Genomic DNA, 27,480 nt, shown 5'->3' with positions numbered 1-27,480 from the left:
AAACAAATTTTAATACAAATTTCATCAAACAAACACAATTAATGTGTTTATTCCTTTATTAAGATGTTCATGTTAATGTTTACCCATACCGTTTCATTTAGGGAAACTCCTGAGGTAAATAAGTAATATCTCTGAACTTTAATAATAAATCTAAATAAAATGCTGCGCTTCCCACCTCCAGTCGCAATGACTTCTGGGACTTCCAGAGCGAGCTCGCTGTTGAAGTCTGCATCGGTGCGTCCTCGATATCAAGAACACATCCGGGAAGTTTCACGCGTCCTCCGTACTTGCGGTCTTGAGTATTGGAACTGAACTTAGGCAGCTGATGATGACGTTTCACGAGAACACGAGGACGCAAGACCGCTGAAGAACGCATATTGAGAAACAGCCAGTGTCTGACTGTGAGTCTTCTTCTTCTCTGGTGATTAGAGAGAGTGGTAAATCTTCTGCTGCCCTCTGCTGGCTGTGTTAAAACACGGTAAGAGAGAAAGAGAGCTAATTCCATCCAAGGAAAAATTAATACATTTTTTAACATAGAATTTGTCGATTATATTTCGTTGAAAGTTGTAATCTATATCTTTAAATACCAGTTAAAAAAGTTGGTAAGTTGTTTGCTGTCACAGAATGACATCTCGAAGCTCAGAGTTCAACTTTTACCTAAATGTAAGGATTTTTCTATAGGCTACCACTGTAATATCTTTATTTACAAATGATGTATAAATAAATAAATAAATAAGAGGTCTAAATGGTGGCCAAAAGAGCTTAACATGCTGCAATTTAAGAAAACACATGCGATTTCACGCGGCTGCCATTTTAATCAGTGAAATCGAGACGAAACCAGGAAGTATCGCCTGAGTCACAGAGGAATGTTGTGTACCTGGCTGTATATCTTATCAGTGAAGAGACAGAAATGTATAATGTCACCGCCTTCCGAGTCCGAGGTCCGTTCTGAATGAAAAGTAAAAATAAAAAGGGATATTGGACTTAAGGGAAGTTAAGGGAAATGACATTAGTTAGCTAACATTATTTTTCCCCCAAACACACGGTTTAGATGCCTTTTATCAAACTTAAGTTAATGAACTGATTCTTTCACTACATTAGAGTTGTCACTATACAAAATTTGGGTGCTGAAATTTAAAAACATCCATTTCTCGTTAACATTTAAGGCACTGTTGATGGCGTTCTTAAAAAGCGCTGATTTGCCATTGTGTTCACGTGCTCAACAGAAATGACTGTGATTGGCCGCGAAGGTCATCAGAATTCACTGAACTTCACCGATATTTACCGAGTGCAAACACGGACGAGCGATCCACTGATAAATACACTGATCTTCACAGCTTTAAAACGCTACAATGTTCTTCTATCTGTAAAGAGCGGTATACTGATTGCCTTCACAGCCAATCACAGTCATTTCTGTTGAGCATATATCGGCGTTTATGAACGCGCTCAACGGCGTTTAATTGTTAGCGGGAAATGGACGTTTTTAAAAGTTCAGTATCGGGACAACACTATTACAGACAGCACGAGGATGTGCTACAAAGGACTGTATTGTTTTATCGCTCACCAGGTTGCATTGGCTGAAGCAGAGAAGCGTCCCCACGGTGTTTACATGCTGTCATGATCTGAAGCCTCGGAGGACACTTAAGCATAAAGACATTAAAGAGATTGTAATGTTGTTTGATGCCTAATATGCTTTTAAATGTTAAAATAAACTGAACTGAAATATATTAAAGTTATGTTTACACATGAATTCACGGCAACAGCTGGAGGTTTGTAGTACACAGCATGTCGTTGCAATGTTTACAATGCTGATTATATACTTCCGGGGTTCTTTCCACCGCAGCCTCGCTTTCGTGTTTTAAAATGATCACAACACAAACTGAAGAAATGCGTATCTGTATTGTACATGGAGGTTCAATGCTAAAATTTGTCATAAAAAAAGAGGCGGCGGCATGATCCAGCACTGCTCCAGAGGCACCAGCAGCTGCACAGGTACGGACACAGGACCGTCCTGCTTTACAGGTGCAGAGAGGGTTTTATACCTTCCCTTTTGTAAATGTTTAAAATTAGAAATGCTTCTGCAAAAGACCAGTGACCTTCTTGCGCCACCCTGCTGAAAAATCCAGCTTAAACCAGCCTAGGCTGGTTGGCTGGTTTTAGCTGGTTGACCAGCCTGGTTTTAGAGGGGTTTTGGCCATTTCCAGGCTCGTTTCCTGCCATTTCCAGCCTGGTCTTAGCTGGTCAGGCTGAAAAATGACCATCTAAATCCAGCTAAAACCAGCTTGACCAGCCTGGTTTAAGCTGGACATAGCTGGTTTTGGCTGGACTCACAGTCTGGCTAGACTGGTCAAGCTGGTTTTAGCTGGTCATCTCCAGAAAACCAGCCTGGAAATGACCAAAACCCCTCTAAAACCAGGCTGGTCAACCAGCTAAAACCAGCCAACCAGCCTAGGCTGGTTTAAGCCGGATTTTTCTGTAGGGCACCATGCTGCCCCATGAATATTTAAGCATAAATAAATTGTGTGCTTTTGTTCCCCTGTGGGGACACCACAGTAAAATTTCGCATAGGGCAACTTTTTGGCCATCAAAAGTGTCATCACCATCAGAGTTTGTACAGCTGTCTTGAGGCAACTGTACGATGTTATCATATCAATATATAATAATTTGAATGTTCCGTACGTCCTTTATCATGCTATTTGGTTTGGTTGTGAGGCAAACGAACGCCTGAAGGTTGTTGACACTGGACTGGAAACTGCTTTTGTTCTTATTGTCTTGAAGCCCGTATGGAAGCTCATTAAAATCTCCAAAAGTAAATTAAATAATATGAACTGGATCTGTTTTGTTTGTAGTAATACCGTAAATATGACGTAAAATTCAAAGAGCTCACAGCATTTAAAAAGCCCACTGATTCTTGATCTTATTAACTACAAAGGTGACAGCTGAAATTCACTTTTTGTTTTTCGAGTTGACTAGTAAAGGTAAAGTTGTTGAATTTCTTTAATGTTTATGGAGATATGCTACTTTTACATGTATTTTAAGAACAGCTTTTGTGTGTGTATTTGTAGATACTGAAATGTTTCTTCAACACATGATCTCTTTGTTGCTCCTCATGCGTTCAAGTCCGATTGGTAAACTATTTCTCCAGCTTTACTGAATGTTCTCTAATGTAATTTTACGTAGTTATGTGGTGTTATGTAGTGTGTTAGAATGTTACCGTTCACATAATAGTAATTAAGATTACAATGTGTTTGTCATTTTTTCTGGTCAAACAGTGTTGACAGACCGGTGTGAAGGTAGCTATCGATGTCTGGCTAATGACTTACTTGCTAAGAATATGAAAATTGCACCGCAGGACACATGTTCTGTTCTAGTAACAGTTGCTTCAATGGAATATGAGACATTGTCTTTTGTAAGTACAATATATATATATATTTTTTGTCTCTCTTTGTCTTTGTAGTTAAAAATAACAAAACAAATCTTAAAGCTGCAATTAAGGAGAAAAGTCCTTTAAGCAATTAATAACTCTAAATAAATCTGCAAAGTGTGACCTAAAATTCTAACGTTTTTAGGCTGCAAATTTTAACATTATATTATATATTATTATATAATATAGTAGAAGTAGAGTGTAGTTCTATAAATGCAAATGGTGTAAAAAATTACTGTGTATTTTTGTTCCAGTTTGCCAAACAAAAAAGGTTTTACTTATCATTGTTATTATATTAAAGAGCCCATATTATACATTAAAAAGGGTCATATTTTGGTCTCCAACAACAGACTGATATGCATGCAAGGTCAAAAAACACTTTCAGTTTCTTATAATATGCATTTATTTTTACCTAATTATCCCAGCAACTCCCATAAGATTCGTACAGCGATTAATTTGTTCCCAAACCCCTCCTTAGTGCGAAGATTATCTGCGCCGATTGAAGCGATGGCAGCCTGTTGCGATTGGTAGACAGCGTTCATCGTGAGACAGAGTGAAATGGCTACCAAGGCTTATCAACAATATTGAAGTAGTCAGAGTGCATGGTGTATGTGTCAGCATACCTGCCAACACTCATGTTTTTACGGGGAGTCCTTCGTATTTCAGACCCATCTCCCGACACCCTCCCGTTTTGTTATTTATCCTGAAAAACTCTCGTAATTTCAACCACCACCCCGGTCCTCAGCATTTTGGTATTGTCTGTAAATTCCCTGGGTCGTCAGTATTGGTATAGGATCCGATTGCAGCGGCCGCCCGAAACACGATTCATAGTAGTTACTAACACCACAGTACACAGTACCCGGTTCTCAACAGTGTTATTCAGGAAACTCACCCCTAAACCTAACACCCCTGGTCTCCCAGATTTTCAGGGACAAATGTGTGGTAGGTATGTGTTTGAGCCCAATGCAGGAGTGCATTAAAGCAGTGCAGTTAAACACCAGCATACTGCTCTATTCTTAACCATGACAAACATTCAGTATTATTCCACACTTTTGCAAAAGCTGAACTATTTTGAACCTTGACCGCCGCACATGTGTATGAACAGCTGACGGGGGCCATAGCAACGACAAACGGCAGCGGAATGCGAGCTCACAAATGCATTTAAATCCATAAACAAAGCAGCACGTGTCACGTTTTCAACGTGGCTTTAGACAGGATATGGGAATATAAGAGTTACCAGATAAAGTACAAGCGGTTACAAGTAACAAAACACAAATAAATACATAATGTGCATGCTAAAACCTCAACCACTGACCCTCTCACAGTTTCATGTTTGGGTAGAGAAAATAACACAAACTTTCCCCTCACACTTCCAATAATATCCAGCTGAGCATAGCAGCTTCATGACTTGATTTAACCTGGGTCTGCTACAGTGTTTGTGGGTGGGGCTGCAGGTTTCAATTTTCCTGGTTTTGTGTGCGCAACAATTGGACGGGGCTTAAAGCTGCGGGCACACTAGAGTTTATGTGTGCGAAATTCTGTTGTACGGCGCTGCGAAAAGGGGCGGGATTAAACAAGCTTATTAGACATTTAAAAAAGCAAGCGATTTGCTCCATGTTTTAAATTTCTGTCCTGAGAGGTCATGTTATGATCCTCGATTGGTCTCACGGAGTCAAGTGATGCGATTTCGCAGGTCAGAGTTCACCAAGCTTGAACTTTGCACTGCAGCAACCTGCGAAATTTGACGCATGACCCCACGTTTTTGGTCTGACGCATTCACGTGCGTATGAATAAAAGTATATGGGAGGAAAAGCCCAGTGTGACCGCAGCTTCAGTTTCATATCGACGTCATGCCGAAACGGCTAAAAACTCGTTATCAAGATGATTCATTTGAAGCACTATGAGTGGACTCTTTTATAGATGAATCAATAGTTTTAAACACTGTGCACTTTCAGATTTAAGCCTTAGCTGGATATTTCACTTCACTTAGAGCTGTGTTACAAACTACATGGAAGGTCATTCTCAAAAACCAATAATAGGGGCTCTTTAATACGGATTTGACCTAAATCTTACCTCGAATCTTAATTCTTATTCCATTTGTCACTGTGTTAAGGATACAAAAGAACAGCAGATGAGTTGCCGTGTCAAGGTAAACATGGTGAGTAGATCAACTTTTTTTATTTGACTATTTTTGTGTTTGTTGGCTCAGCTTCAGCAATCCTGACCTTCTAAAGCAGGGGTGTTCAAAAGCACCTCCAAATCACATTCTGTTCAAAGTTTCTCTTTTTGCTTGCTTTTGCCATTGTTTTTTCGTTGGGTTTTGCCAAAGTAGAGTCATTAGCATATTCATACGGGGGAGGAGGCAGGGAGGGGTTTTGCGCTCGTGCATGTTGCGCTCAGTTTCACGTTCATTCGGATGTACAAAGAGATTATGCGTGGGATTCGGCGTACGCAGTGTTTCATACATCTGAATTTTTTACCGCGTACGCAATGTTTTAGTATGATTTCAACGCAAGTCTTCGTACATGAGGCCCCAGCCCTCCAGGGCCGAGTTTGGACAGCCCTGTTCTAAAGGCAGGCATACATGGTCACATTGGGAAAAGTGAAGTAGAAATCATTGATGCTGCTATGATCATGACTCATACCATGTGAGAGGAATTCACAAGCCAAGTAGGTTAATTCCTGTCGATTACTGTAAAGGGTATGTTTATGGTTGGTGAAGATGTTGACCTTGGTATAGGTAATGAAAGCAATGTTTCTCTGTCCAGGTTTTTGGCACAGTATTTAACCTGATTGTTTTGGATTTAGGGTTACAAAACCATGTCAAATGTCACTGCATCCAAATGATCTTCACATAAACCTGACATGTGCAGAGAAATTCGATATTCCAAATATCAGAATTCACAATGAATGATTTCCTAAATGAATGCTCAAAGGGATTGATTTTACAGCAGGAAGGATGTACTATTTATTTATAACAGTCTATTTACTGTCTATAGGGGTGGTCTGACTTCAGTCTAATGTGGACAAAAAAAACATCATATGCTGAAGCAATTATGTTACCAGCTGACAAAATCTGGACTCCTGGGCTAGCTTTGGATAATGCGTAAGTGAATTCAGAATTTTAGTAGGCTATTGTAGTTTTATTGTAGGCTATGAATGGGTAAAGTGGTCTAATGTGGTAAGATTATTTCTTCACCATAATGTTTTTTTTTTCTTTACTCTTGACCCTAGACAACACCTTGTTACCTTTTTAATTTAATTGGTGGGCTGTTCTTAATTTTTTCATTTCACATAACATTTAAGCAACCGAAAACATTTAACCACAATAAATTTGTGTTTTTGTATCTAGTCATTATTAAGAGTGAGCAAAATAATGTTTTTAGATTTGTGGAGGGAAAAATTCATCCCATTCTATAAAGTAAATGAACATTCAGACAACTCATAAGCCAATGCTTCCATTTGAATCAACATGGTTGCCTTGCTAATATGCCATTTCAGTAAAACATGGTATGATAATATTCGAGTCTTCATTTGCATGTTTTTAAATGACAAAAATTAAAATGGATGAATTCTCTAGAAATCTGCTTTGTCTGTTGTCATTAGTTATTATGTTATTCATAACTAGACTAAGTTTAAAGAGTTAGTTTAGTATTTCCTATTACTGGTGTTTTAAAAAAATGTATAGCACATGATAAACATATCAGAAGAAAATGACATTTTCTGCAAATCTGTAACAATAATGTTTACTATTTTTCAGTAAATGTGTAAGGACTTTTGTAGACTGAAATTAGTTCAAACATTTTAGTAACAAGTGAAGCTGCTGCTGCTATTTGTGGCTTCTGAGATTTTAAGAGACTAAGGGCACTATTTTGACGGTCCATGCGCAGAGCGCAAAACGCAGGGCGCAAACGCTTTCAGGGCGTGTCAGAACGCATTTTTGCTAATTTACGGACGGGATAATCCGCTTTGCGCTGCGGCGCATGGTCTAAAAGGGTTGAGTTTATTTTCTTAATGAGTTATGGGTGTGTTTTGAGAATAAACCAATTAGAGTCTCATCTCCCATTCCCTTTAAGACCCAGCTGCGTCGCGCCAAGAGCGCATTCGCTATTTACAGGACACAAAGTAAGTCTAAGTGGAAAAAATGAGCATTTCACAAGCAAACAGTTAACAGTTTTTAACAGAAAACTGTTAAACAGAGCATCTACTGCGTGAGAATGAGAGATAATGGAACTACTTTCACATTCACTCTTGGGAAACCTTTACGCACAGACATCAATTAGCCTATAAATAATTAATCTCGTTTTTTAAGCGCAAAGATTTGTTTTAAAACTATTTCTAAATTCAGTTCTAATTTCTAGCAAACAAATAAATGAACAATAATGACCAAGTGTGGTCAAAATACTGAGTTATTTCCAAATACACCTGCCATGCCCCATATGGTCTAAAACCTGACAGGTGGGCAAATCTAAGCTTTTTAAAAAAAAACAAATATAAATATGGGTATAATAAATAATACTGCTAATAATAATAACATTATACTAAAGCAAATTGTTATGAATGAACTGAAAAAGCCTCCCGAGATGAAGATGACAGAAAAGCAGTGATTTTTCATATTTATGTAGGCTAGAAAATAATATGTTTTGTAATATTTTAATCCTTTTTTAATCCATATTTATATTCTATATTTATTCTTATTATATCATATATATCCTTAATATTAAATTTTTTTCATATGTAAAGATATTTGCCTATTGCTCTCTTGTGCGTATTAAGCAGTGCGTAAGCGAGGCGCAACTCTGCGCCGGAGTTTAGACCGGGTTAGTTTTGGTGGTCTAATGAAAAATCTATTATAGTTTCTCAAAATAGCAACGCGCCAGCGGTCCGCCTCAGAACGCCTTCCTTTTTAGACCAGAACGCCTATGAGCGCACAAATGAGCGCTAATGCATTTGCTATTTAAACAGCGTAGCGCAACGCCTCAAAACTGACTCTTGCCCCAAGCTGAAACTAGCATAAGACTATTGCGCCGCATCTTGCGCCACACTGCGCCGGGTGTATGATAGGGCCCTAAGGGTGCTTTCACTCTAGCACTTCTGGTCCGCACCCGGGTTCGTTTGACGTCATAGTACGGTATGTTTAGCTAGTGTGAACGTGTTTTCTGAACTCAGGTGCGCACCCATGAATCATACCTGAGTCCGCCTGAAAGAGGTGGTCTGGGATACGGTTCATGCCAACTGGTTCACAAACTATCCTTTTGAAAACATTATTCGTGTTTGTGTGTCTGTGTGTGTGTCACGTTTCGTACCTTGGTGACACGCGCTTCCCCAGTTTCCTTTCACCATCCAAAAACATGCAACTTAGGTTAATTGACTAATCCAAATCGGCACCCTAGACATGCTCCTAGTAAGTAGTTATCTCTTAAGAGCAATCACTATCTGTTTATTAGCTACTACAACAGGGGAGTTCTCGAGATCTACCTGAGCTCCAACTCCCCTCTTACCCTGCAAATGCGAGGGAGCCCCGGGCTCGAGGTTCTTATGAGCTCAGGGCTCTCTCCCAGGACAGCACGCCATACAAGCTTTATAATCAATCATCAGCTAAGTGTGAACTCTTGAAACTCTAAAACTGCATTTGTAGTTCTGAGAGGGAATTAAAAGTTTAGCATATGCGCTCTCTTTCTGTAAACAGGATAGATGCAACCTCAAAGCCATACACTGATGATGTAGTTGTGACTTCTTTTGGAAGTGTATCCCATGCTGTTATTCTGCTCATAGCAGTGAGCTGTGATATCAAGCTTTTCACCTATCCCTTTGTGAGTGGGCAATGTCTTGTGGCCATCAATGGTTGGAAAAATGGTGGTAAGATGACATTTTAATGAATAATTTATATATTCTAAATCATTTGATCAGAGACGTTAACTCAAAAAGAAAGGTGTAGAGGCATGACATGACTAACTGCTCAACTTTTTTTCATGGGTTTGATTTAGATTGTGGGATTGTATTATTTTATCCCCGTACTGTAACTACATCGGGAGGAACTCTAAGTGGAGAGTGGATGACGGAGAATGTGGAAATAGCAAAAGAGGATGACATGGAAAACCGCAAATATCTTTTGGTAACTACTGATATTTCTGATTCTTATTTCGTATTTATTGTAAGCATGGCAAAGGTAAAATAAATAAGTTATTAGAAATGAGTTATTAAAACTATTATGTTTAAAAATGTGCTGAAAAACTCCTCTTCATTAAATAGAAATTAGGTGGGCTAGTAATTCAGGGGGGCTAATAATTCTGACTTCAACTGTATATGTACATTAGGTTTTTCTGTAATTGGCAGACTTCTAGTGTTCTAGTGTTATTCATTTGGCTAGAGAACAAAATGTTTAAAGTATTTTTTTTCTTAGTTCTACACTCTAGAGCAGTGGTTCTCAAAGTGGAGGGTGGGACCCCCTGGGGGGTCGCGGGAAAATGACAAGGGGTCGCCTGGTGATTTCTAAAATTCAAATAAATTTGCATAAACTATTTGAAGTAACATTTTATTCATAACCTACAGAAGATAGTTAATAGTTGCGTTAAAGAAACAAAAACATACAAACAAAAATCAGCCATCAGCTTTGAATTTTTATATTAAGATGTAATTAAATTAATAAATGACTAAAAAAAAAAACATTAAATGTTGCATTTATGTCTTCTCAATATGCTCATGTTTATATGGGGCTACAGTTGTGTCTGCATCGTTTATATATTTACAGTATAACCATTTTGAAAAATGGGGGTCGCGAGTCACTGACATTGTTATTTTGGGGATCGCTGGCTGAAAAGTTTGGGAACCCCTGCTCTAGAGCACAGGTGTCAAACTCAGTTCCAAAAGGGCCGCAGCTCTGCACAGTTTAGTTCCAATCCTAATTAAACACATCTGATCAAACTAATTGAGTCCTTCAGGCTTGTTTGAAACCTACAGGTAAGTGTGTTGGAGCAGAGTTGGAACTAAACTGTGCAGGGCTTCGGCCCTCCAGGAATTAAGTTTGACACCCCTGCTCTAGTGTGTAAAAAAAAATTTGTTTGAAGGGCAGTTTGTAAAATGTAAATAAATAATTTGTCAGGGTTCTGCCACTCTGGTCTTTGTAAATTCTTGTTTTGGTGGCAGAGCTCTGACACTACCCATGTCCGGTCCTGTTTCTGTCTCTGTGTGCGCGCGCGCCGTCGTGGGTGTACGCAGAGTGTGCGCGCTTCTGCTTGACGCGGCCGCGCGCGCGCTCTGCGTCCCTCAGACGCGTGCGCTCTTGTACTCGTGTTTGTGTTTTCGTCTGTCAGCAGCATGGTGTTTCATTCCCAGCGTCTCAGTCTTGTTGGTTTCGGTTTTGGTCGGCGCTGGGATGAAGCATGCATGCTGCATATGTGAGCGCATGGTGAGTGTTTTCATTCATCGTGTGCTCGTGTCTTGCGTCTTTTGTCAAAGCACATGGCTCGGTGTTTACATTGGTCACGTGCTTTTGTCGTGTGCTTCAGTGTTGTGTTATGTGAGCGCATGGCTTGTATTGTCTCTCTGTGTCATGCGCTCTCCCGTCTATTGTCTAGTCCCACCCTCCTTGTTAACCCATATTTAGTTAATTGTGTTCACCTGTGTTTCAATTTACTTTTTTGCTTTATAATCCCCCTCATGTTTTCAGTCCTTTGTCAGTTCGTCGTTGCTAGTTTCCTGTCTTGTCCTGCCAGTCCTGCCAGCCCTGTCAAGTTTGTTTTTGCCTTTGTATTCATGTTTTCCCCTTCGGGGTAGTTTTGTTTTGCCTTTTATTTTTATTTTATTATTAATAAATACCCATTGTTTCTTTGCACTTGAGTCCTCGCTCCTTTTCCCCTCACCAACCGTGACAGTACGAACTGACCATAACAGAGGACTCAGCAGAAATATGGGTATCTTCCTTTTCCCATCTCCCAGTTCACGTCCCTCTGCATGCCAGCAGAAGGAACGTTTGGGCAAACTCTTTGGTCTTCATCAAGGGGAATCTTCAGTCAAGGAGTTTGCCTACCAGTTTGTCTACGCAGCAGAGGGGCTTGAGTTTACCACCACAGCACTGAAGGAGGCTTTCAATGCTGGACTCAACAGCCCCCTTCAGGCCTGGGAGATGGGGATGCTGGGGATACTGTCATTCTGGCAGTTTGTGAGCTATTTGTACCACAGCCAGGGAGACGGTGGCCTGCCTCCCCTTGGCCCACCGCCAATCCCGCTCACAGACTGCCAAATCCCCAGTCCTCCGATGACCCACCAACGGAGGAGGAAGAACGGGCCCTCACCTGTCACCCACCTAGAGGTGACTGAACCCACTGCAGCCCATCCAGCAACCACCCTGGCGGCAGCAACATCCCTCGAGGTGCCCGAAACAGACACTGCAACACTTTCAGAGGTAGTGGAGTGCCCAGCAGTGTCTGAAGAGGTGGCCAGCTTCCCGCCACCAAAAATAAGGAAGCGTAGGAGGAGAAAGGGCTCCTCCACCATACTGGCTCCAGCCCCTGAGCGCCCTCCAGTGTCGGCTCCAGCCCCTGAGCGCCCTCCAGTGTCGGCTCCAGCCCCAGAGCGCCCTCCAGTGTCGGCTCCAGCCCCAGAGCGCCCTCCAGTGTCGGCTCCAGCCCCAGAGCGCCCTCCAGTGTCGGCTCCAGCCCCAGAGCGCCCTCCAGTGTCGGCTCCAGCCCCAGAGCGCAGCTCAGTGCCGGTCCCAGTCCGGCTCCTTGCCCTGCCGGCGCCATCCAGACGTCTTGTCCTGCCGGCTTCAGCCCGGCTCCTTGCCCTGCCGGCACCACCCAGACGTCTAGCCCTGCCGGCACCAGCCCGGCTCCTTGCCCTGCCGGCGCCACCCAGACGCCTTGCCCTGCCGGCGCCACCCAGACGCCTTGCCCTGCCGGCGCCACCCAGACGCCTTGCCCAGCCGGCCCCAGCACGGCTCCTTGCCCTGCCGGCGCCACCCAGACGCCTTGCCCTGCCGGCGCCACCCAGACGCCTTGCCCTGCCGGCGCCACCCAGACGCCTTGCCCTGCCGGCGCCACCCAGACGCCTTGCCCAGCCGGCCCCAGCCCGGCTCCTTGCCCTGCCGGCGCCACCCAGACGTCTTGCCCTGCCGGCGCCACCCAGACGTCTCGCCCTGCCGGCGCCACTCAGACGTCTCGCCCAGCCGGCCCCAGCCCGGCTCCTTGCTCTGCCGGCGCCACCCAGACGTCTCGCCCTGCCGGCGCCACCCAGACGTCTCGCCCTGCCGGCGCCACCCAGACGTCTCGCCCTGCCGGCGCCACCCAGACGTCTCGCCCAGCTAGCCCCAGCTCGGCGCCCTGCCCTGCCGGCCCCATCCAGACGTCTCGTCCTGCCGGTCCCAGCCCGACGCCTTGCCCTGCCGGCTCCCCTCTGGTCTCCAGCCCTGCCGGCTCCCCTCTGGTCTCCAGCCCTGCCGGCTCCCCTCTGGTCTCCAGCCCTGCCGGCTCCCCTCTGGTCTCCAGCCCTGCCGGCTCCCCTCTGGTCTCCAGCCCTGCCGGCTCCCCTCTGGTCTCCAGCCCAGCCGGCTCCCCACCGACCTCCTGCCTTGTCTCCCCTGATAGACTCTCCCTGGGTCGTCCCTCCTGCTCCTCCCTGGTGTTCCCTCCCTGCACCCTGGACGGACCCTCCGGCTCCACCTTGGCTCCCTGCCGGGGCCCCCGACCCACTGAATCCACCCTGGACTGTCCCTCCTGATCCTCCCTGGTCTTGCCCTCCCATCCCTCCCTTGTTTGTCTTGTTGGGTCTGGCTTGGCTTCCCTCCCTCCCTCCCTTCATGTCGTCTTGCCTGTTCACCCCCCTGTCTTGTGTCTGTTGATGTTGCCTGTTTTGTTTTCTTGTCTGTCTTGTACCTTGTTGGATGTTCCCTTTAGGGACGCCAGGTGGCGTCCCTTTTGGGGGGGGCTAGTGTCAGGGTTCTGCCACTCTGGTCTTTGTAAATTCTTGTTTTGGTGGCAGAGCTCTGACACTACCCATGTCCGGTCCTGTTTCTGTCTCTGTGTGCGCGCGCGCCGTCGTGGGTGTACGCAGAGTGTGCGCGCTTCTGCTTGACACGGCCGCGCGCGCGCTCTGCGTCCCTCAGACGCGTGCGCTCTTGTACTCGTGTTTGTGTTTTCGTCTGTCAGCAGCATGGTGTTTCATTCCCAGCGTCTCAGTCTTGTTGGTTTCGGTTTTGGTCGGCGCTGGGATGAAGCATGCATGCTGCATATGTGAGCGCATGGTGAGTGTTTTCATTCATCGTGTGCTCGTGTCTTGCGTCTTTTGTCAAAGCACATGGCTCGGTGTTTACATTGGTCACGTGCTTTTGTCGTGTGCTTCAGTGTTGTGTTATGTGAGCGCATGGCTTGTATTGTCTCTCTGTGTCATGCGCTCTCCCGTCTATTGTCTAGTCCCACCCTCCTTGTTAACCCATATTTAGTTAATTGTGTTCACCTGTGTTTCAATTTACTTTTTTGCTTTATAATCCCCCTCATGTTTTCAGTCCTTTGTCAGTTCGTCGTTGCTAGTTTCCTGTCTTGTCCTGCCAGTCCTGCCAGCCCTGTCAAGTTTGTTTTTGCCTTTGTATTCATGTTTTCCCCTTCGGGGTAGTTTTGTTTTGCCTTTTATTTTTATTTTATTATTAATAAATACCCATTGTTTCTTTGCACTTGAGTCCTCGCTCCTTTTCCCCTCACCAACCGTGACATAATTAGTAAAGTCTCTTGATGGCCTGTTTAGCAGAGTCCACCATGAAACAAACATGGTGCTTACAGCTCATTTTTAATGACATTATTGCTAATTGTATTTACAAGTTTTACTTTCCAATTTAAGGTTCAAAATATGTTTCACGAGTTTGTAGCATTTACATAGTTTTGACCACAAGATGTCCCTAGCATATAATGTTTCAAACCCTTAGAAAAAAAATTGCAAAGCAATTGCTTCAGTTTTGCTTCGAAGCTTTGAAAAGCTTCATTTTCCCCCATCACTATTGTGTGCATTTACCGTTGAAATCAGAAGTTTACATACACTCTAAAAAAAGGGACATAACCATTTTTTAAAAAATATCTGATATAAATCACACTAAACGTTTATTATTTTAGACCCGTTAGGATTACCTTATTGATTTACATTTGCTAAATGCCAGAATAATGAGAGAAAAGCATTTAGAGAATTTTTTTAATCAATTTCTAGACATTTTAAAGTTTACACACATTTCCTTGGTATTTTTTAGCTTTGCTTTTAAACTGTATAATTTTGGTCGAATGTTTTGGGTATCCTTCCACAAGCTTCACACAATAGTTTGAAGGAGTTTTGGCCCATTCCTCCTGACATAATTGGTGTAACTGAGTCAGATTTGTTGGCTGTCTTGCTCGCACAAGCTTTTTCAATTTTGCCCACACATTTTATAGGATTGAGAGCAGGGCTTTGTGATGGCCAGTACAAAACATTCACTCTGTTGTCCTTAAAGCACGTTTTTAGCTAATTTGGCAGTATGCTTAGTGTCATGGTCTGTTTGGATGACCCATTTGTGGTCAAGTTTTATTTCCTGGCTGATGTCTTGAGATGTTGCTTCAGTAATGATGTACTTTAATGTTCTTTCTTTATGATGCCATCTATGCTGTGAAGTGGACCAGTCCCTCCTGCAGCAAAACAGCCCCACAACATGATGCTGCCGCCCCCATACTTCACAGTTGGGATGGTGTTCCTAGGCTTGTAAGCTTTCCCCTTTGCCCTTCAAATGTAACACTGGTCATTATGGCCAAACAGTTCAATCTCAGTTCCATCTGACCACAGGACATATCTCCAAAAATTGGTCTTTTTTCCCAGTGTAATTTAGCAAATTGTAATCTGGCTTTTTTGTTGATTCTGGCTTGTTGATTTTCCCATGTTGTCACACAAGGAAGCAGTGTGTCTACAGTTGTGCCTCCAATTAACTCAAATGTTGTCAATTAGCCAATCAGAAACTTCCAAAACCTTGACTCCATCATCTGAGCTTTTTCAGAGGCAGAATAATCTTATTGTGTGTAAACTTGACTTTCAAGAAAAGTGATAACAATTTCTCAACAAATATCTCTCTCATTATTCTATTAAGCAGAACAGAAACACATTTGATAACCCTAACTTACGTAAAAGAGAACAAGTTTAGTCACATTAACATCTCACATTTTTAAATGGTTATGTGCTTTTTTTATACAGTGTATGTAAATTTCTGGTTTCAACTGTATGTGCAGTTGTGCTGTTCATTCAGTGATGACAATGGCTGGATTAAGTCATTCTCATGCAGATACTCAATTTCTTTCATAAGATCAGTGAAATCAGTTTTAATTAACTTATTTTGATCTTGTTTTATGATGATAGTGTGGTGTTGATTTTCACTCAAATTATATTATATATCAAGTAGTACTGCATATTGTTAGTGAGGGGCACAGTATATTTCAGTTGCTGCACAATAGCATGCACACATAGGCACAAATGCAATTGCTGTTTAAACAATGTGGCTCAGTCAGGACATGAAAATTAGACCTTGCGACACATTGCATTGGGGGAATGAAAAGACTCTTAGAGCTCTATTTTGACGGTCCATGCGCAGAGCGCAAAACGCAGGACGCAAACGCTTTCAGAGCGTGTCAGGACGCGTTTTTGCAAATTTAAGGAAGGAAATCTGCCTTGCGCCGCGGCGCATGGTCTAAAAGGGTTGAGTTTATTTTCTTAATGAGTTATAGGTGTGTTTTGAGAATAAACCAATTAGAGTCTCATCTCCCATTCCCTTTAAGAGCCAGCTGCGTCACGCCAAGAGCGCATTCGCTATTTACAGGACACAAAGTAAGTCTAAGTGGAAAAAAATGAGCATTTCACAAGCAAACAGTTAACAGTTTTTAACAGAAAACTGTTTAACAGAGCATCTACTGCGTGAGAATGAGAGATAATGGAACTACTTTCACATTCGCTCTTGGATAGGGAAACCTGTACGCACAGACATCAATTAGTCTATAAATAAATAATTTTGTTTGTTAAGCCTAAATATTCGTTTCAAAACTATTTCTAAATTCAGTTCTAATTTCCAGCAAACGAATAAATGAACAATATTAACAAAATGTGCTCAAAAACCTGAGTTATATCCTAAAACACATGCTGTGCCCCTTACAGGTGAACAAATCTAAGCTTGTTTTTAATAAAACAAATGTAAATATGGATATAATAAATAATACTGCTAATAATAATAACATTATACAAAAGCAAATTGTTATGAATGAACTGAAAAAGCCTCCCGAGATGAAGAAGACATAAAAGCAGTGATTTTTCATATTTATGTAGGCTAGAAAATAATATGTTTTGTAATATTTTAATCCTTTATATTTATATTCTATATCTATTCTTATTATATCCTATATATATCCTTAATATTTAATTTTTTTATATGTAAAGATATTTGCCTATTGCTCTCTTGTAATATTGGTTTGGTGGTTAAAAACAACTGCAACAAAGCTAAAAATTTCTGCCTTTGTATGCGTTCGATTACCTCTCACATGCACTGCACGTGTGAAGACCTGTCCGATCATCTCTTAGTATGTAAATCTACTGTTGACATCACGTTTGAGAGATTTCAGAGGGGGTAAATTGACTGGAGTTGAGGGCTCTAACAGCCTGTGGGATGAAGCTGTTGAGTAGTTAGGGGAGGTGTTTCAAATTCCCCACAGAGTATTGTTCATTTGTGTTTGATGAATGAACGCACTTAATTAAACTAAATGCTATTCTTTCTCCCATCATCTGTAAACAGGTCACTTTATCCATCAATCCTTTCAGTGCTGTTGTGACCCTGATTCTTCCCAGTGCACTAATAATGCTGGCTGACCTGGTGAGCTTTTCTCTGCCAATTCAAGGAGGAGAACGCAACAACCTTAAGGTCACCTTGATGTTGAGCTTGACAATGTTTATCCTCATCCTCAATGATCGTCTCCCCAGTGGTGGGGAATGTACCCCTCTTCTCCGTAAGTAAAAATGAAGAATACATGTCAGTAAGTCAGAGGCGGTAGTTGCAAAATACTTTGTCATTGCAAGCATGGATGTCTTGAAGTGTTGATGATTTTAGTCTTGATTGTCTCTCGCTGACATTGGGAATTTGCTGAAAAATGCACAACAAATGTCAGGTCCTGTTGGTGATTCAAATGAGCTAAAATGAGTTCTAACTGCAAAACACATTGGCAATGACCTAAAGCGACTTACAAGATACAGGGCAATAGGGAGGCTTGGGGAGTAAATGTAAATAAACAGTCTCAGAATGAATAAGCTGAAAACCAGCCTTGAAAATGTGTGATATTGGGTCATTTGCAAAGACTGTAGTAATTACTTATTACTTGCATGCATCTTTGAGCCACAGTTGTTGACAATTGTTTCAAGTGTAGTAACTAGGAAAGACTACCAAAACAAAAACACTCCTTAGAGAGAACAGTCATAGAAGACTTCAGTTCATATACAGAGGAAAAGGCAAAAAATAGAATGAAAAAGGTGTTCAAGAAACTAAAAGCCAACAAACTTAACTTTCTTCATTGAAAGAGTAGACCAATTACCAACCTACGTCATGCATGACTTTACACGGGTCCCTGGTTGCAAAAAAAAAAGATAGGCTGCAATGGGAAAGATGTCGTGTTGTGCAGTAGTGTAACGACGTGGAGATGACATTCACAACAGAAGGTAGGATCCACGTGCAGGTTTATTAGAATTGTCAAGCAAGCAGTGGTCAGTACCAGCATAAACAGATGTATGAGGGCAATCCAGAGTCTAAGTCAAAATAACAGGCAGATGGTCAGAGGCAGGCAGCAAATAGAATTAAATAAATAAACAAAGCAAGGATCAAAACACGGCAAAGGCAGACAAAGGAAACGCGTTGTAATGTCACTATCAGTAAACAAGACTCGGAAATGTGAATGAGTGTGTGTGCTGCTAAAATACTGTGTGAAATCAGTCTTGAAGCAAGATCAGCTGTAGGAGTCTAATCAGTGGAGACTTGGGGCAGGTGTGTGTGTGTGTGTGTGTGGCATGACTGAATATGTAGTCCATTTACTGGCAGATTTGTAGTTCCATGAGTGAGTGTTTACCAGCGACATCTGGTGGTTTGTTCACTGGTGAACATGACAGGTAGGATGCCGAATTCGAGTCCAAAAACAGAAAACTTAACTTTTACCATGCACCACACACTGCTTTAATACCGACTGCAGATGTCTTTGGCTAAATGGGAGCTGAATGAAGTTCAGCTATGCTGAATCATACACATCACTCGTTTTTGATTGCAGAAATGATTTCAGCAAAAACAGTTACTTATGGTTAATTAAACTGCGGACACTGAATGCTAAGAATGAAACGTGAAAGTTACGTTTTTTAAGGTAAATTTGGTTTTATATTCACACATTTATTCAGTGACAACTTGTGACACACTCCCTATATTGTTTACCATGGCACTTTGAATATTCGGTCTAAAATAACCTGCAAGTGTGACTTGAAAACAACATTAGCGCTGTTTATTTGACTGTGAACGATGTTGTATATTGATAGTCATTGGCTGCTGCATGATTTCGCTATTTAGAGTTTGCAAATAATATTTTTATGAAAATATATTATTAAGGAGAAAGTCTGAATGTGCGAATATAAAACCAACTTAACCTCTATGTGTAGGTTCACATACCCTGCCGTACAGGTGAAGTTCACTGTCAGAATGCAGTTGTTTTGCGTGTTGGTGTTTAATTACCCAGGCCTTGTATAATGTTAGCTCCGTCTTGTTTCCTTGTCTTTGGCTAGGCAGAATCTCTGTGTTTAGCTCTTGAATCTGATCATCATGGAGCAATATTTCTTGCACATGACCACAAAAAACAACATTGTTGGCATCCAAAGACTTGTAGGCCTTTAACTTCTCTCTTGTAAAATTACTCGGAGCCTCAATGACATTGTATATTTCGGGCTGGATGCTTGGTCACTTCGTCTTATCCAATATCCATTGGGAGGGTGCTATCGCAAATGGACCTGTCAGATGAAGGCCGATCACTTTAACGTTAATTTTGCAGAATTACTGTGCTTGTCACTGGTTGACGAGATGTTATAATATGCTGTAAGCATTATGTAAATAATATATATAATATGTAAGTAATACATTTTATTTTTCAGACAACAACAAACTTTGCGCTGCATTTGATGTCATTCCCTCGCTGTAAATGCTAGCGCTCCCGGTTGCTTTCTGCTACCTCCCTGCGTGCGCATCCTCAATGTTTACAAACATGGTAATTGGTCTATAGACAGTCTTCTCATAAGGGTGTAATAACAATGACACCCGACAGGGGGCGATACCGCTAAATGCAGAATCCTGGGCTGATACACCACAAGGAAGAGTGAGCGCCTCAGAGAAGGTGAGGGCTGGAAGATGGCTTGCTGGACTCTGGGAGGAGAAGCAGGTGAGCAGCAGGGCTATAACAAAATGGGAGCAGACCTGGTAGCAGAGAAGAGCAAAAATCAAGGACACAAAAACTGACTGGAAGTCAGACTCGACAGGACTCGCAAATCGTTGAGCACACATGAAAACAGAACAACAATCTGACACAGGACAATGATTAGAGAAGGAATACATAGAGAGAAATGATGAGAAACAGACAAGTGACATTAGCTTAATAGAGTAATAGAATGTAAACAGAGGATAGGCGGGGATGTAGAAAGTAAACAGAAGGCATGTAGCTAGTGATCAAAACAAAACATGCTAAGGAAAGACACATAGACAATATGAACAAAACAACAAAAATTAGCTCAGATGATCAAACCAAGGATGTGACAGTACCCCCCCCCCCCCCTTTTTTTTTTTTTTTTCGAGCGCCACTAGATGATCCAGAAGTGGGCTCACCTTGTCACCAATGGAAGTCATTGATCAGCCTCCTTTCTACGATATCATCTCCTCTCCTCCTGGCTATAGCCCTCCCAGTCCACTAGGTATTGAAAGCCATGACTCCTGTATCTGACATCCAGTAATCTCCTAACAGTTTAGACTATGGAGCCATCCTCTAGACAGAGGGGAGGGGTGAAGGGCTCGGAACAGAGGGAACAAGAGGTTAAATACACAGGTTTAACCCTAGATACATGACAAATTGGGTGTACCCGACCAAGCATAGAAGGAAGCTTGAGGCAAACCGCCAGAGGACTCAATACTTTAGTGATCCGGTGTGGGTCAATGAACCTGGGAGCATTCATAGTGGTGAGCCGGAGTCTGATGATGATCAACTGCTGCTTTGGTCAATCTACTAGCCCAAGCTGAGGCCTCCTTAGCTCTTCTTGCGCTGACACCGTTGGACAAAAGCCAAGGCAGACAGGACTGCAGCTTTGGGTTCCTGTGAGGGAAACAAGGGAGATTGTTGACATCAGGAGCTAGGGTTATGGGATGCCAGGCAGTGGATAGCACATTCCAAATCCTGGTTTGCCCGCTTAGACTGCCCATTGGTCTGAGGATGGAATCCCAACGACAGACTCATAGAGGCCCCGATCTGTCGGCAGAATTCCCTCCGGAACCGGGAGACACACTGGGGGCCCCTATCAGAAACCACATCAACAAGAAGACCGTGAATCCAGAATACGTGGTCCACCACCACCTGAGCAGTCTCCTTGGCTAAAAGGAGCTTGGAGAGGGAAATTAAATGGGCTGCTTTGGAGAAACAGTCCACCCCCTTAAGGCTGACATCCATTCACACACATACACTACAGACAATTTAGCCTACCCAATTCACTTGTACCACATGTCTTTGGACTGTGGGGGGAAACCGGAACATTCGGAGAAAACCCATGTCAACACGGGGAGAACATGCAAACTCCACACAGAAATGCCATCTGGCCCAGCTGAGGCTCAAATAAGCAACCTTCCTGCTGTGAGGTGATTGTGCTACTTATGCGCCACCGTGATGCCCTATTCAGATTTATATAAAACACAAATAAAAGAAAGGCATTAAAAATATATATATTTATAATTCTTTTGAGGCCATTACACAAACAGCCATACCTGTATGTAGGAAAAGTTGCCATTTTTATTTCCTCAATGATCAGGGTTCTAGCAATTTCAATGACATCATGGGGTATAAATCAAGTAAGCAATTAATTTTGATGTAACATTTATCAGACACTTTCGCAGATATTTGTGAGCTATATATGTTGCATGTTACTACCCTATGTGTTGTCTCTTAGAATATTTTTGCCTTGCGATATAAGTTTTATAATTTTTCATATTGTATGTTCTAAAAATGGGTTGGGCCAAACACTATAAAATGGCTCCTGCGTGTCGGCCATTTTAGGAAGTAGTTGTAGTTGTTGAATAGTTGTTGTTTTTGTATTCCCTAACACTCAGGATAACTGACTTTTTTGTAATGCAGGCTGAGTATTGTCATTTGAGTAGTGGCCCATCTGTTTATATGTCAATATTGACAAAGGTCAATATACACAACTAAATGAATGCAGATCTGCTGCGCAAACAACAGCTTTTCATCCAAGATAGGACCATAGAGAGGAATGTCAGCCAGAAATGTTTGGGAAAGTCAGCACAACTCTGACCCTTTATCATCTCACTGATGCCAAAACTGAGCTGACTGTGCTACAAATCCATCCAGAATCAACCTAAATGGGGTTGATGTCTGTGTGTATTTAACTGTGCATTTGGATGTCGAGCAGAGATAACAATTAGCATCCCAAAGTCTTTAGTTTTTATTTAAAGATTTATTTTTGGCTTTATTATTAGATAGGACAGTGTTGACACAGGAAGCGAAGTGGGAGAGAGAGACAGGGGGTAGGGAAATGTCATCGAGCTGGGATTCGAACTTGCGACGCTCTGATGTGCTATTGCACCATATGTCGGCACACTAACCACTAGGCTATTGCACCGACCCAAAGTCTTTAGTTTAAGTTACCCCCCATTAGGCATGGGACGATAACAAATGAAGACCTCAGAAGTCAATAGTTCTTTTAGCTTGGCAGGTTCACGGATCCAAAATATTTGAAATGTTTCTCAAAATAAAACATATTGTGTTATTTTTTTTTTACTTAGATAGTTACCCAGACAAAAGAATGTATTTTAGAGCGGTAATCACAATTACACAAATCAATACCGTGAAATTGTGATATTTTTTATCCAAGGTTATAATACCGTCAGAATCTTATACCGGCCCATGTTCGATTTTGGTAGCGACATCAGGTGACTAAAATTTAACGTTAATTTGCTGATGCTAGCTGACATCGAATACCGACGAACATCAGTAGACGTTTATCTTTGGTTGGTTTTATGTTGTGCACTCATGTTGGAGTTTGACCTCAAGCTGATGTTGGGTTCTGATGTCAACCTGGTTTTCATATACGAACAAAATTCAAAGTTAGGGTGCTTTCACACCTGCCCTATTTCAAGAGTTCACACTTAGCTGATGATTTATAAAAGCTTGTTTGGCATGCTGTCCCGGGAGAGAGCCCCGAGCTCAAGAGATCCTCGAGCCCGGGGCTTCCTCCCGTTGGCAGAGCGAGAGGGGAGCCTGAGCTCGGTGGATCTCAGAACTCCCCGTCTGCGGTAGCTAAGGGAACAGAGGGGTTAGATAAAGGCTTAATTGTTATACGTGTTGAATGCCTTTGGATGGTGGGAGGAAACCGGAGAACCCGGGGAAAACCCACGCGGACATGGGGAGAACATACAAAGTCCTCTGAGAAACGCCCACCGACCCTAAGGGACCAGGGCCGGCAGTGTTCTGCTGTGGGGCTCGCAGTGCTAACCACTGGGCCACCGTGCCGCCCAATCAGAGGTAAAGGAGGAGAATAGGGGAGGAGGGGGGTTTCTTCTAAACAAAGATAAAATGAGCTGGAGACTGTATTTATTTATAGTAGCTTAGGGCTCATATGATTGGAAGATAGTGATTAGCAATTAAGGGACCGGCCATGATAAATCATAAGCACGTGATCCTCTCGAAATTAGTTTATGAATAAACCTCACTTAGTTCGATTGATTCGCACTAGAGTTTTCCTTCTTGGTGCCGTTCGGTTGGGCAGGTGTGAATGCAGCAATCGTACTCGAGTGCGCACCAAAAGTGGACCAAAAAAGCGTACTGAGACCTGCTTGAAGAGGTGGTCTCGGTACGCTTTCAAATGAATCCTGGAGCGGTTCGTTTGTGGTGAGAACATGATCCAAAATAAAACAGACCCAACTGCAAAATGTACTGCACCTTTTGGACTAATCCAGCTGCCATAGGCTGATTCGCTGTGCATTATGGGATATGGAGGAAAAATATTTGTTGACAGCGCTTTACCAACAGAGAGAGAGAGAGAGAGAGAGAAACATTACCTGGTAGATCGTTGGTAATATTTCTGCAAGATGATCATGTGGCAGTTTAGCTAACTTAATTCACGCCTCCTTCTGAAGTGACGAGCGATGCATTAAAACATTGTTTTCCAGCCACGGCCGCACTTCATTTTTGAAATGTATAGTTTGTCTAAAGCAGGGATACAATTAGCCAGCGCAGTCGTCCCTCCATAGTCAAAAGTGACATTTTGTGTCTGCCAGATTTGTTTACTTGCGGGAGTTTGGTGGCATTTTCCTGCACGTGAATTCTGACCAATCAATTTGCAGTTTAGGAAATATATTCAACAACATTTGGCCAATGAGAGATGTGGATTTTGTCAAATGTCTGCATTTTGGTTCTTTTCAACTGGTTTGGACCAAAGCCAGCAGTGTGGTGTGAAAACGACCCAAAGACGGCAGAAAATGCAACAATGTATCCTTTATTGCCCTTGTTCCGGACCAAATGAACTGAACTACAGATGTGAAAACACCCCAAGTCTAAAATTGAAGCCCATTGACGGTTTTTTCAACATCTTGTAGATGTAAAAACATTGGTTTATGTGCATCTTGATATCTCTCAAACATTAGAAGTCCTATAGGAGTGCAAATCACATCTATATTTCATTGGTAGGGCCAAGACCATGAAACATTTTTCATTGAATTCACAATGTGTATGTATATTTGTCTTGTGAATATTGCCACTAAACCAATGTAAAAAAGCACCCTTAGGGGACATAATTTCGTTTTGCATTCATGCGTTTTGTGTAATGTTTCAAAGAGCTTTGAAAGTGGAAAATGAAACGTATCTGTGCTGTCTGGCCCGGTTTGGCACGGAATGGAACGGTTCTGCTTAAAGAATGATTCAGCACGATAGTGGAAAAGCTGCTATTGATGCACCCCTTGATGCTTCTTACATCCTTGTCGCAGCACCAGTGGCACCGACATACATATGCAGATTTGATCCGGTACATACCGGTTACAAAGGTACCGGTGCTATAATGGCACAGGGTTTCTGTACCCAACCCTAGAGGCCATACGTTTTGACAATAAATAAATATTTCTACAAAGAGTTTAATATCTTTTCATGAGTTCACAATTAGCTGATAATTAATTATAAAGCTCTTTTGGCATGCTGTCCTGGGAGACACCAAAAGCTCATAAGATCCTCGAGCCTGGGGCTCCCTCCCGTTTGCAAGGCGAGAGGGGAGTTTGAGCTCAGGTAGATCTCGAGAACTCCCCTGCTGTAGTAGCTAATGAACAGATAGTGATTGCTCTTAAGAGATAACTACTTACTAGGAGAATGTCTATGGTGCCCATTTGGATTAGTCAATTAACTTAAGGAGGAAACCGGGGAACACGGGAGAAACCCACGTGAGCACAGGGAGAACGTGTAAACTCCGCACAAAAACATCGACTGGCTTGCTAAGGACTAGAACCAGTGGCGTTCTTGCTTTGAGGCAACAGTGCTAACCACTGGCCCACAGTGCCACCCATCTCACAAGGAGGAGGAGTAGGGGTGGAAAGGGGGATTCTTCAAAATGAAGATGGCTGTCATATGGTACTTATAGTGGCTTAGAAATCGTCTGATTGGTAATTCATAAATTGAATAATGCGAGACCAGCCGCAAGCAATAATAAGCACGTGATCCACTCGAAATTAGTTTATAATTAAACTTCACTTAGAAAATGTATAATAATGTATACCTTTTTCATTCTAGAAGCAATGCTGCACAAGTTAATAATGTGTCTTGTTTTGCTCCAAAGATTATCACTTCTGCTTCTGTCTGGTTAACCTGGTGCTCAGCATGGTGACATCTTTAGTGCTGACACATCTGTTGACTAGTGACAGCTTCATGGCTTCTACATGTTTAAAGAGAATCAGAAGACAAAACGCCCAGCTGGATCAAAATGAAGGTAAGAGAATACTAAAAATTGCAAAAACACCAATTAAATATCGAAAAACACTCACCGCTTCAGACAGAATGTGGTTAAATGTACATTTATTTTATCTCCATTAGCAGATGCTGGCATGAAAAAACAGTCTAGTGGTTCAGCTAAGGCGTCGCTCCAAAAAATTGTGAACTTTCTGGAAAATGTGGAACAAAAAGAGCAAGTGGCAAACAGCAAGGAAGCGTTTGTGAACTACTTGGATAAATTCTGTTTTTGTTTTTTCTGTTTCTTGACATCCTTTACCTTGTCATTATTGCTATTGTCACAAGAACAAACTTGTGCAAAGCTCAAAAGATACATATCTGGGATTATGAGTCTTATTCCATAGTTGATGAGGGTGTATATTTTAACAATGACACAGAATTTGAAGGAGATTATTAATTTCCACCTCCAATGCTTTGATGCATGAAACAGAATTTGATATTGTTATAAGTGTGTGTGTGTGTGTGTGTGTGTGTGTGTGTATGTGTGTGTGTGTGTGTGTGTGTGTATATACACACACACACACACACCTAGCTTCTTGCCTCTCTGACTGCAGTCTAGCTCCTTGTCCTGCCAGCTTAACCAACTGTTTCTACCTGGTGTGTCCCTATTCCTCCCTGGACTGTCCTTCTGACTCCAGCCTGGCCCTCTGCTGAGGTTCCTGACCCACTCTGTTTCTCCAGCTCCTTCATGGTTCCCCATCTTGAATCTGTAAGCCTCTGATCCTTACCTGTTTTTGCCCTCCCTTCCCTGCCTTTTTTGTTTTGCTTGCTTTGGCTTGGCTTCCCTCCCTCCCGCTCTTCTTAATATACAGTTCACTTTCCAGTCTTGTGTTGTCTGATGTTGCCTGCCTTGTTTTGTCCAGTGGTCTATCATGTATCTTGTAAAGTGCTCCACGTAGGGATGCCAGGTGGCATCCCTTTAGGGGGGCTAGTGTCAGGACTCTGCCACCTCTGTCATGTTTATGACGTGACCCCCAATCCTCCCCCTCCTCTCTTCACTTTTATCCGTGTCACCCCATGCCCCATTCTTCACTTATGTCCATGAGATAAACCCCCTCCTCGCTCGCCCACTCTTGACTTTCGTCCACGTCCAATATCCTCCCCACTCGCTTTTCACTTTCGTGAGGGTGGCATGAACTCTGTGAAGGCGGCATGATCGTCATTTGCCTAGAATGCCAGTTCAGCTTGCTCCAGGCCCTGCTTTGTTGTGTCCCTACTCCTTCCTGGACTGTCCATCTGGCTCCAGCCTGGCCCTCTGCTGGGGTTCCTGGCCCCACTCTGGACTCTTCCTCCAGCTCCTCCCTGGTTCTCCACCTTTAATCTGTAAGCCTCTGATCCTTAACTGTTTTTGCCCTCCCTTCCCTGACTTTTTTGTTTTGCTTGATTTGGCTTGGCTTCCCTCCCTCCCTTCTTAATATACAGTTCACTTTCCAGTCTTGTGTGGTGTTGCCTGCCTTGTTTTGTCCAGTGGTCTGTCATGTATCTTGTTGGGTGTTCGCCTTAGGGATGCCAGGTGGCATCCCATTAAGGGGGGCTAGTTTCAGAACTGTACCACTTCTGTCATGTTTATTCTCGTTTAGGTGGCAGAGTCGAAGAACTGCTCTTGTCTTGTATTAAAAGTTTGTCTTGTTTCTTGTCTTGGTGTTCATATAATTTTCTGTGGCGTGCTGTTCAGGCTATAGATTTCTGTCAAGTTGATTTAATGTCCAATATCCTCCCCACCCGCTTTTCAGTTTCGTGAGGGTGGTATGCACATTGTGAAGGTGGTCATTTGCCTAAATCGCCAGTTCAGCT

General features: G+C 42.5%; 1 protein-coding gene across 10 annotated transcripts; it reads left to right on the top strand.

The window, feature by feature from the left end:
• Nucleotides 1–195: 195 nt before the first annotated feature.
• Nucleotides 196–27,073, top strand: LOC101885631 (5-hydroxytryptamine receptor 3A-like). 10 transcript variants are annotated; one of them, XM_073945185.1, is made up of 10 exons: nucleotides 196–401; nucleotides 3,066–3,128; nucleotides 3,273–3,409; nucleotides 5,538–5,582; nucleotides 6,424–6,530; nucleotides 9,114–9,283; nucleotides 9,412–9,539; nucleotides 17,202–17,412; nucleotides 25,517–25,666; nucleotides 25,774–27,073. In XM_073945185.1, exons 2-10 carry the CDS (start codon nucleotides 3,074–3,076, stop codon nucleotides 26,028–26,030), a joined length of 1,260 nt encoding a protein of 419 aa, XP_073801286.1. In that variant the 5' UTR covers nucleotides 196–401; nucleotides 3,066–3,073; the 3' UTR covers nucleotides 26,031–27,073. The 10 variants fall into 10 exon arrangements, with proteins under 10 accessions (XP_073801286.1, XP_073801285.1, XP_073801288.1 ...); XM_073945184.1 differs by having other exon boundaries at nucleotides 25,771–27,073; XM_073945187.1 differs by having other exon boundaries at nucleotides 196–478.
• The last annotated feature ends 407 nt before the right edge of the window (nucleotides 27,074–27,480 follow it).

This window comes from Danio rerio, chromosome 3, assembly GCF_049306965.1.
Source record: "Danio rerio strain Tuebingen ecotype United States chromosome 3, GRCz12tu, whole genome shotgun sequence".
In the NCBI taxonomy this organism is placed as follows: Eukaryota; Metazoa; Chordata; class Actinopteri; order Cypriniformes; family Danionidae; genus Danio; species Danio rerio.
Note: the sequence above shows the minus strand (reverse complement) of the source record. Positions and strands in the feature narration are given on the sequence as shown.

Bases quoted from the DNA above. Each gene is read 5' to 3' on its own strand.
- LOC101885631 (XM_073945184.1), top strand. From the start codon at position 3,074: ATGTTTCTTCAACACATGATCTCTTTGTTGCTCCTCATGCGTTCAAGT. The intron at 17,413-25,516 runs GTAAGTAAAAAT...TTTGCTCCAAAG, and splicing joins GGAATGTACCCCTCTTCTCC to ATTATCACTTCTGCTTCTGT. The intron at 25,667-25,770 runs GTAAGAGAATAC...TATCTCCATTAG, and splicing joins CCAGCTGGATCAAAATGAAG to CAGATGCTGGCATGAAAAAA.